The following is an 11641-nucleotide window of genomic DNA, read 5'->3' as shown; positions in this document are numbered from 1 at the left end:
ATTTGAAATTAGATTAGGCCTGCACAGTGGACGGAAACGTTTATGGGCCCAGAGTGCACAGAGTCTGGGTGCTTGTTAATGGCTGGATAATCAGAGCTATACTTGGGCTCTGACATTATTATTATTTGTTTATTTGGCAGGCGCCTTTATCCAAGGCGACTTACAGAGACTAGGGTGTGTGAACTATGCATCAGCTGCAGAGTCACTTACAACTACGTCTCACCCAAAAGACGGAGCACAAGGAGGTTAAGTGACTTGCTCAGGGTCACAGAGTCAGTGGCTGAGGTGGGATTTGAACCCGTCATCTCCTGGTTACAAGCCCTTTTCTTTAACCACTGGACCACACAGCCTCCTATATTAGTTCCTTACATTTCCCCTGCCATGCACATACAGTACATCGATTGTATAGGTCTAACATTGAAAGATCAACATGTTATAGCAAACATGTATTTTCATTTTAAAACATGATATTTGGTGCTACACTAGGTTAAAGAAATCTCTGTTTGAAATCCATGCTTTTAGATTGTATTGCACTTTCTGGGTCATTTCACCTTGAGAAGGTCATTGTCCCCACCTCTTCAGTGGTTTATTTCCTGCCAATAACCAATGAACTGCTTCCTTTTTTGACTGACATTCTTTCAACCAGTAACATGGTTTGACCCAAAAGATGCTGCTGAGGTAAAATGACAAAGGAAGTAAATCAAGAACAGACCTTCTAGAAGGAAAGCAAGCAAACTGAGAATTGTATTTAACCGAGTGGAGATATTTGTTTAAAAATGAAAATACATTGTTGTCTATAACGTATTTTTTTTTTTAAACAGCTGTACATTTGAGACCTATGTAGCTCATAGAAGTGCAAAATCGGTAACTTTATGGAATTATGGAATTATTTTGTTAGCTACAATCACTTTTGTTTTGCTTTTTAAATTCCTGAAATATTGTTTCTTTGGCTTTTTTTTGGGGGGGGGGGAGGAGGGATTTTTGACTTTGGTCTGGCTCACTTTACTAATAATCAGAGACAGATGGAAGGTGCAGTACAATTCTGTCTATATATATATATATATATATATATATATATATATATATATTGTAATGGAGACGCTCGCCACACAAGCTCTCTCGGGCTCTTTTCCCTTCAAAATACGACCCAACACACAGGAATTGAAAGAAACGCGCTTACACGCACTTTAAACTTTTCTCAAATCAAAACAACCAAAATCCTAACTTCGTTTTTGGAGCGCTGACTACACATGTCAGGAACCTAATTCTAGTAAGCCGGACAGCTAAGCTGTTTGCCGGCTGGAAAACACACAGTTTTACAAAACAAAAAGGAACACACAGTTACCTTTTTTTAGTACAATTGAGCACCTCTTAAATTGGGCTCTTCACACAGCAACAGCCCTGAGCAGACTGACTGCTCTCCTTAAGTACCCTGCACCTGGCTCTAATTTACAATACTACCCAGGTGCAGGGGATAATTAACAATTAAATTAGGGCTTTTCAGCCCGTGCCCTCCTGGGAGGTGTAGTCCTGTTTTCTCCCTGGACTACACTTGGTTACTATATATATATATATATATATATATATATATATATATATATATATATATATATATATATATATATATATATATATTCAATATTTTTACCATTCTCTCCAATGCCATGCTTGGACTGTACTCTTTAAATTGACTGTGCTGTATTATGATTATACAGTTTTCATCCATTTATAAAATCCCCATGCTTGACTGTGCGCCATGCTTCACTTTTCTATTACTGTGATTTACTAGATTGTTCTGTGCTTTTGCCATAGTATATTGTAGGTTGTTATCAACAGTGTTGAGGCCACAAACATACATCTGTTGTCTGTTGGTGCCCCCTTGTGGTATTAAGTACAATTTGTTTTTAAACTGTATTTAGACTAAAAGAAAGCAGGACATTTATGGCTGGGACAACCCAATTCTTTATTTACCTGCATCAGGTGTAAAAGTCTTTTGTGATCTTTATGACTGAAATGATTGCATATGGACTGGAGCCATATCCAGGTATTTTATTTATGATACACTTGCTCTCTCATTCTATAGCTGTTCTAATAGATTTGAAATTCCCCAAAGATGACCTGCTTGTGCAACAATTATTAATTAAAGGCAAATTGCTAGACCAACTCTGACATCACATCAAGCCCAAACGCACACATTTCTATGTTGGCTGGTTTAAACTGTATTCCATTTGAACATGTTTTTATATTTGTATTAGCTGTATACTAAAAGCCCCAGTTAGTTAGGGGACTGTACTGCACTTTAGGGGGTGTTGTCCTTCGAATGAGACTGGAAATTCCCTCACTGTTACCAGAACAACATGTAAATGCGAATTTCTTCACTGTGGTCTGATCTGGTAAAATAACACATTTGGTGGCAGTAATTCTACAATTCGTCATTGGCATTTACTGTCCAGTGAATATATAGATAAGTGCTAAATATGGCTGCAAGCTACACTGATGAATACTTCAATTAGTCAGCCTTAACAATTTAAAAAATTAAATCTCATTGTGACAGGAGTGAAAGGAGTCCCTCTTGTGATTTGCCCTCCCGACTACTGGCAGCGCTGTGCAGGAAGGGCCGAGACACAGGAGAATGGCTGAGTCATGGTTGGGGCAGAAGCCACAGTGGGGGCGGCCATCTTAACTTGGGGCAGGACCTCATGGTTGAGCCCCATTATTGCAATCAGCTGTGCTGCGCTCGACGATTGGCTGAGGTGGGGCAGTGCACTGATTGTAGGGGCAGGGCTCGGCACTATTTAGGCTGTGGGGTTCTGCCATTTGGTCTCCCTATCCTGGACTGAGACAGTTGTGCTGCGTGAGCTCTGTGAGTTTTGTTCTTTTGTTTGTTTTACGTATATTCAGACTGAGGATTCCCAGACCGGCTGCCTTCGAGTCTGGATTTTCCCTGAGATCCTGGGAAGCTGCAGGAATTACTTGTCCTGTTGTGTTGAAGAGGGAGCCCGAGCCACCTGCTTGTTGTGGATCATTGGAAAACCCTGTGGCAGTGTTTCTCTTTTGTTTGGACTATTTGTTTTTCATTTCAAGCCTCTGCTTACCATAGCTGGTAACAGAGGCAGTTCCTTGTGGGAGTTATAAATAAAAAAACCAACCCCAACTACGTGCTTCCTGTCTCCATCACTTCCTCCCATAACCCACCACACTCATTTTAGACATTTGTGGAAAATCTCACAGTTAGTCAGTCAGTTCTATTAGTAAATGCTTGCTAAGCTTGCTAAGCTTACACTGACGACTGTGTTCATTCTGTCTACTCATGTAGTAGTAATGTTTGCTACCCACACCTCTGAGTGGGCACCAATAATGGTGCCTGTAGAAATACGCTCATTGAACCATGACATGCATTGAACCTATATTCCCGTGCTCGCCCTTATTATGCCCCTATGCAAACTGCTGTCCTTGACCAGGCAATTCATTCAGCAATATTCTTTTTCTCTTTCAGCAGTAACCATAAACACTCAACTGAAGCTCACTGTCACGGGTCAACCTCTGGCAGCAGAAACCAGCAAACTGAAGTTTAAGCGATATACAGTTATGGCTGTATGGTTTCACTGGGCTCATTCGCAGAATTTCACGGTCTTAAAATATCTATCTGAAGATTTCACGATTAAGCATAATATTTATTCCTTCCATATGGATGCAGTAGACATAGCTGTACTTGCAGGCCATTAGGAAAAAATAAAATTGGTTACATAATGGCAAAATTGGCAAAAAAGAGAAGCTCATAGGCAACGTTGTTATAATGGAGGAATGTATTTCATAGAACATTCATTTCAGAGTGCTTGTGTGGAAGGATATATAAAAAAAAAAGAAAAACAAAATACAGTTAAAATAAATCAAAATGATCACTAATTGTGCTGTAACATTGAAGTATAAAAGCAATAACACCCTCCACATATCCTTCTAGTTCAGCCAATTAGAGTACATGGAATCATTCCATTAAAATGTGTATGTGTGTGTGTGTGTAGGGCAGCAGTGTGGAGTAGTGGTTAGGGCTCTGGACTCTTGACCGGAGGGTTGTGGGTTCAATCCCCAGTGGGGGACACTGCTGTTGTACCCTTGAGCAAGGTACTTTACCTAGATTGCTTCAGTAAAAACCCAACTGTATAAATGGGTAATTGTATGTAAAAATAATGTGGTATCTTGTAACAATTGTAAGTTGCCCTGGATAAGGGTGTCTGCTAAGAAATAAATAATAATAAAATATATATATATATATATATATATATACTGTATATATAAAACACATGTGTTTGTTTTGGATAAGACTGTAAAATTCCTGTTAAGTGGGATGCACATGTCACCTCCTGAAAGCTGCAGGGACTCGCTCTGTGACATCATGTTGCTGTGCTGCAGACAGAACTAGTTGGGAAGACAAGCATTTACTAGGAAACAGGTCTTATTGGAAACCATAAACCTTAGTTTTACATTATTAGTGTGGCCAACACAACTAACTGTAGTCTATCTGCTAGAGCAGTGGTTTTCAACATTTTCATCTCACGTACCAGTGTTTCCAGCAGAGACCACCAGTTGTACCAGTAACTATATGCAATCTTAAACAGCTGTTGTAAAACAGAGACCTACCCCATTACAGCTGTTCTCACTGAAAATGTGACGGCATCATCTAATTATTTGACAAGAGTTCACCTCAATCAACAACACAGAGTGGCTGCTTTGCTTCCCCAACAGTCTTTGAAAGTTCACAACAAATACTATTTTTATGTTTAACCTTTCAGTTTTCACCTCATTTCTACTGTAGCCTATCACTGCTTGCCACACCATTATTCATTCGTATGTACTGTTAAAACCGACTTTCACAAACACAGGTGTACATAAAGCACTTTAATATACATTATAATTAGCCTGTATTTACTACAGTTTGCTTTTGGACACATGTTGGATTATAACTTTTGGATTTCTTATGAGGAAAAAGTCAAAACAATGGGAAACGTATTATTATTAAAATTGAAGTAACTGATTTAACTGCGTCACCTGAGTTAGTATGTTTGTCAATACTTCCAGTGCTAGTAAACATTAGTTAGTATGTACATTTTGACTCAGTTGGTATTAAACTTAATTAAAAGTACAATTTAGTAAAGGTTAACTGTTTACAATGTACCATTATTGATTTTTCGGACACTTGGTTGGCAGTTGTTTCCATAAACAGAAGTACATAATTTCAAGTTGATTATGGGAAAGTGGGCTCTCATTTGACAATTCCAGCACATAATGACATTTTGTACTTGTGCCCTAATAAGATTATAATTATAATATATTCAATTTGAACACCATTTGAGAAGGTAGTGCTTGAACATATGTATCATTTGAGTTGATTTGCCACAGAATGATCCATATACATGTTGGATAGAAGCAACGGTATGACCCACAATCAGGCCCTGTAACTAACTTCTCAATGAAACAGACACTTCCTAATTTATTACTATGCACAATGAACATTACAGCGGTTATAGCTAACAGCATAATTCAGTAAATGGTACCTGTTTTAGAATAATAATTGGTGGTCTTTTCAGTAAAAAAATGTGTTAATAATGATTTGGATTAAATTGCTTTGATAACATAGCCCAATATATAACAATTCCTAATGGTTTAGATAAAATAGTCGACATGAAAACCATGTCATTTAATATGCTGACATTTTCTATAAAAATATATATGTTCTAGATAGTATCTTTCCTAGATACCTTAAAAAAAAAAAAAAAAAAAAAAAAAAAAAAAAAAACATTCCAAAATATCAAATTATATAGCAAGGAGAATTAAAGCCCAGGTCTACAAAGAAAGTCAATGTGGTTGAGGAATGTGGGCTCTTGATCCTATGATTTGACCAATAAACTGCCTTGAATATCAAATAATTTATTTTACATTACTTGAAAATACAGTAATATACAAGGTTTGGAAGTTTAGACCATGGCAAAACGTTCCTAGATTGTGTGTCCTTGTTCTTTATACCTTGCACTAACAGGCATCAGCATGTCAACGACTTAGACTATGTTCACTGTAAAGACAGAGAAAGAAATACTTCATAAAGAACTAAAACATAAAAAAAATGTCAAGTTAACAAACATTGTATAACCCTTGGTAACACAGGCTACTGCCATGATGGTTACAATACGTGTAACAATTGGTCACTGGATGAAAAAATAAATGTTCAAGACTTATACAAACATCCATGACTTCACGAATCCTGTGATGGCTGAAGCTTTCCAGTCAGAAACTAGTCGACTGTTGATACTATGGCTGCATCTCATATTGTCTTTCTGTTGATATATAGAAGTCCTCCAAGGTGACCTGTAAGTATTCAAAGGTGGGCCTATCTTCTGGTCTCTCTTGCCAGCACTTCAATATTATGTCATAGAGCTCAATGGGGCAGCCATCAGGGCAAGGCATCCTATAGTTCTTGTCCAAGTTTCGGATGACCTCAGGGTTGGTCATGCCTGAAAAACAGACTTATGTCAGTGTTGTTTGTACTGGGCCCAATGCACAAAGAGTTAATTAATGACAGTTTTTTTTTTTTTTCTGAGTAGACCATTTTGCTTTTTTTTTTTTAATGTATAATTCATATTCGATAATAATGTTTTATAGAGTACCAGGCGGACTTTTGCTCTGGAGCACACAATCAGCTATTAATGTAATCATTCCTATGATAATGAAGGACACGTCCTTTTAAATTCTGTTTGTTCTGCCAAACAGGAAAACAGCAACATTAATGAAAATAGGTTGAAAGCAAAAAAAAAAAATACACCGAATTCAAAATGCTTCAATAAATTCAGCATTTGAAAAAGATCGACCTCTATAATTCTTTGTGCAAGTCCAAGTTTGCAGTGTAATGGTAGTTTTTAACAGTCAGTATCTCAAGGTAACCAGTAGCTTATGATAAGATAACATGTACTCATACTATGAGTTTAAAGCCAAATGCAATGTTTGTTTGTTTGTTTTTTTGTTATGAATGCAGTTTGTAAACACCAGTGAATGCCCTATCAGCCTCTCGCTGTTAGTTCTGTCATCATGCTTACAGTACTGCTATCTCAACCAATGCTGTTTGCTTCTTTTCAACTTCACAACTCGCCTTTTATTTTTATTGCTAGCACTGGTTTCTACTCAAGAGCAAAAGATCTTTCAATGTTGGATGTAATACCTCCGTAACTTCAAAAAAGTAGACGTTTAATATAGATAAATGTTTTGACAATAAGCACCTTTACAATTATTATGAATATTATTATGGTACATTCACTGTGCAAAATATGTAATATGGATGTCTTTCAAAGTAATTTATGCTTGAATATTTGCCAGTGGTGTTCATGCTCAATGACCCATTTAACTAATAATTAATTAATAATTAACTATAGATTAAAGTTGTTTGCCACAGTGAAAATGTTAATATAAAACCAGCATGTCATTGCTTTTGTTAATTGGAATATAACTTCCTAAAAAAATGATTTATAGTAATAAAACAATTATTAAAGCTTACATGGTATAGTCTACAAAAGCATTAGCCATAATTTAGCAGATCGTCTAGGCATTTAAATATTTAGTGAAATGAAAGACATGGTGGTCTGCCTACCGCAAAACACATGCAAAACAATGGAAAGTCATCCTAGACATGAATATCATTTCATTTGAGACATCTGACTGACTCAGCATGGTCTGTAGCTGTCATGTCATTTACAGTGAACTGGCAGCATGGTTGCATGCAACACAAACCACGTTTTCTTTGCTGGGAATTCTAAATCACTGTACCTGGGTAAGGTATCCTTCCATATGTAACAATTTCTGTGAGTAGAACCCCAAAAGACCAGACGTCTGATTTGATGCTGAAAGTGCCATAGTTGATTGCCTCTGGTGCTGTCCACTTGATGGGGAATTTGGCACCTGCAGAGATAATACATGCAGGAAAGAGTTTTGCAAAGTGATGTCAAAACTATGCTTTTGAATTCCCAAACCCATACAGTATATTGAAACCTAGGGGCCTGATTTAATATTGTATTGGTACAGTACTGATTTCTGTACCTGTACCTATGTAACAAAAACAAAATCTCAATTCAGTAGGGTACATTTAAAGTAATCTATACTGGAAAGGCATCAAATTGATTCTATATAAAATAAAAAATAGCATGATTTATTGCATTATTTTTATTTTATACTGTCCTAATTACTACAAATGATTTGGAGATTGGGGGAACAGTACTGTATATTCAAGCAATAATTTAAGGTGTGTTATTATGGAATACTGCCATGCCTTCAACCAACCAAATTGCTGAAATCCCAGTTTAAAAAAATATACAGATTTTGTAATAGATATTGTTTTTCTGGTATGTATTCTTTGAAAAAAAAAAAAAGCTATAAAAAAATAAAATCAAACATGATTAGCTCCATATTGTATACCTACTATATCTTCCATGCCTATTATTCATGTAATTACAGTCACAGGCAAAAGTATTGGCATTGTACACTTAATGTAAGATAATTCAAGAAAAGATGGTAAATACAAGTATTCAGTAAACATTAGCCACTTATTAATATGGCAAAGACCAATATACATAATGTATGCTAGATTAACAAACAATCATTATAAAAAAAGAACTGCTTTAGTATTTTGTGTGTCCTCCTTTTGCTTTTATCACGGCTTTCAGACATTTATGATCATTTTTAACCAGTATGTTACACCTTGTTGGTGAAATCTGGGCCCAGTCTGTCTTGCACATATCCTTCAACTCAGACAGATTGGATACACAATGCTTGGCTACAGCTTTTTTCAGATCAGTCCAAAGCATTTCTATTGGATTGAGATCTGGTAATTATGAAGGCCATTCCAGAACTTTTATCTTTGTTTTCTTCAAGAATTCCAGAGTTGACTAAGCTGTATGCTTTGGGTCGTTGTCGTGTTGGAAGATAAACTGTTTGCCAATCAGCCTACGAGCAGATGTTATCATTGTCCTGTGTAGAATGTTTTGATACATGGCTGCATTCGTAACTGCCAAAACATATCATGATTGAAACACCTCTATGTTTAACTCTAGGTACCACATTTTCTTCACTGAAGGCTTTCCCCTTTTTTCTCCAAACATATTATGGTCCATTTTGGGGGAAAAACTTTCTATTTTGTTGAAGAATGCTTCAGATTCCTGTTCATATTTCCTGGCTTATTTAAGACAGTTTGTTTTATGAATTTTCATAAAACGTGTATACAACTCTGTACAGTTCTTTCATACACTATTATGTTCGATGCTTCTAAATCTTAATTTAAGTCATTGGCTTTTAATCTTTGATTTTTTTTTTTAGCTTTCTTGTTCTCGGACAATTCTGCTATGTGCTGTACCTGCAATTTTCTTTGGCTGTCCACTTCTTTCAAGCATTTCATTTTAATCTGTTCTGTGGTACTTCTTGTTTATTTCTCCGATTGTGAATTTTGCTATTTCATATTTCTTTGATACTGTTCTGTAGCTATTTCCTTTGTTGTAGTTTGCTATAAGTGCTTTTCTCAAACATGAATTCAACTCCTGTGTCTTGACCATCATCTGCTGTTCTTCTTCAACAGATGTTGGAAATAATTACCTTTTTCAGGCTATTGACTTTATGATGCAGCTTAGTTACTGTGTAATGGTTTTCAATCAATGAATATATTGTTTAATTAGTTCTTTTACATTTTTAATGTAAAGGTGACAATACTTTTTTTTATAAAGATTGTTTGTTAAACTACCAGAAATTGTGCATTTTAGTCTTCGTCATATTAAATTAGCGGCTAATGTTCAATAAAAGATTGTATTTAACATATTTCCTTGAATTATCTTATATAAGTGTAGGGTGCCAATACGTTTGTCTGTGAATGTATTATTTAAATATAGATACAAATGTAGATGCTCTCTCAAAACTTTTACTAATAAAAAAGGCAAATAACACAAAAAATTGTGAAGCTAGGTTTTAGAAGGTTCCCAACTATGGATTTAGACGCATAAACACATAAATAAACGAATATAAAAAAGTAAAAACAAGCATTTTGAAGTCTCATTGCAATTGAAAAACCCTAAACAACATAACGTGATATAAATTATACACAGTTCTGGGGTATTTTCCCTTCAGCTACTACATCATATATTGAAAGTGAATGGTAATTCTACTGCACCCATTCACTCCTCAACCTCACTTCTGTTTGCATGCTGGAGATTTAAACCTGCAAAAAAACTGTTGTTCAATAGGCTCTTACCCTCCTGTGCTGTGTATTCAGTCTCAATGATCCTGGCAAGGCCAAAGTCTGCAATTTTGCATGTCAGTGTTTCTGAAACCAGGATGTTGGCAGCACGCAAGTCTCTGTGAATGTAATGCTTCATCTCAATGTATGCCATTCCCTCTGCAATCTGTGAAAGAGTAAGGTCATTCAACTTAATAAATTAAACCTATGTTTTTATTTTATTATGGGTTATTATACACTTATAACTAAAACCAAAACCCAGATAAATATATTTATGGCCATCTACAATAATCCCCAAACATATTTTAAAATATATACAATATAATCTGAAAAAAGAACACTTCTAAAGTATCACTATTTAAAAGAATAAACAAATTAAAAGAAAAAAATTAATAACCAACGCACCGGAATTTACAAGTAGAATGGTGTAAAGCCTGACATTGAGGATCTATTGTAAATAATGACAGGCTTATTTACAAAAGCTAGCACACTTTATTTAAAAACTAGCTTGTAAATGTCCCTTTGGGTTAAATAGTTTTGAATCACAAGAAAAACTAAATCAGAAAAGCTGTAACTAAAAGTTTTTTTTTTTTGTTTTTTTTTAAGTGTTATATTACTCTGTGGGCTACATTCTCAAAGCTAGTTACTCCAAATCATCACTACTAAAGTTTTCTTTTTTAAACATCTAAAATGAATAACAAACAACATAATACTTCATTCAAGCCCTTAAATTCTTGATTATTTCAGGTTTGGTAACTTTTTGGGGTGGGTTTATCCTTTCTGAAACAACTGTGCTAATGGTGAACTGGAGTAAATAGTTTTGATAATTTAGTCCTATGTGTCATTAAACAGATGGAACATGGACTTTAGAGTATTTTTATTCACAGTTTTAAAAGCAGTGCTTTTTGTTACTGTAAATGAGCCACTGAACACCTAAGAGATATTATTTTCAACAACACATTGGTATAGCTCTGCTTGTTTCCTTTAACAGAATGGTATAGAAGGGTTGTCTGTCACATTACACAGCTATGAAGTGGTTTCAAACAGGATGTATAGACTCTTTTTTTAATGTACAGACTGTTGTACTTGTTAGTGCTGAGCTCTGCTTAATATGATGGAAAATTACATTACGTCCTGTCCGGATGTTAATAAAATATAGAGGCAGGGTTGGGTTGTGGTACACAAACACATATGTGATTGGCCACAACTCTTATCGCAGTATTACCACCTTCTAATTATAGCTGCAGCCCTAAAGAAAACCAACTGCTAATGTTGGCAGAAATAGTCCTGAATTAAAATAAATAATTTGGAAATAAGCTTTTGTAATTCTCATTATTATTATTATTATTATTATTATTATTATTATTATTATTATTATTATTA

General features: G+C 35.4%; 1 protein-coding gene across 3 annotated transcripts in view; it reads right to left on the bottom strand.

Annotated features, from left to right (window-relative positions):
- Positions 1-5909: 5909 nt before the first annotated feature.
- LOC117410400 (tyrosine-protein kinase Blk-like) overlaps positions 5910-11641 on the bottom strand; it is a 37876-nt gene continuing 32144 nt past the window's right edge. For all 3 annotated transcript variants that reach the window (XM_034016904.3, XM_059025598.1, XM_059025597.1), the window contains exons 11-13: positions 10274-10424; positions 7810-7941; positions 5910-6506 (exon numbers count right to left, since the gene is read on the bottom strand). In XM_034016904.3, the coding sequence (XP_033872795.1) occupies positions 6304-6506; positions 7810-7941; positions 10274-10424 (486 nt within the window). In that variant the 3' untranslated portion in view covers positions 5910-6303. The remainder of the gene's footprint in view (positions 6507-7809; positions 7942-10273; positions 10425-11641) is intronic.

This window comes from Acipenser ruthenus, chromosome 6 (genome assembly GCF_902713425.1).
Source record: "Acipenser ruthenus chromosome 6, fAciRut3.2 maternal haplotype, whole genome shotgun sequence".
NCBI lineage: Eukaryota > Metazoa > Chordata > Actinopteri > Acipenseriformes > Acipenseridae > Acipenser > Acipenser ruthenus.
The sequence above is the reverse complement of the archived record's forward strand: the minus strand, read 5'-3'. Positions and strand labels throughout refer to the sequence as shown.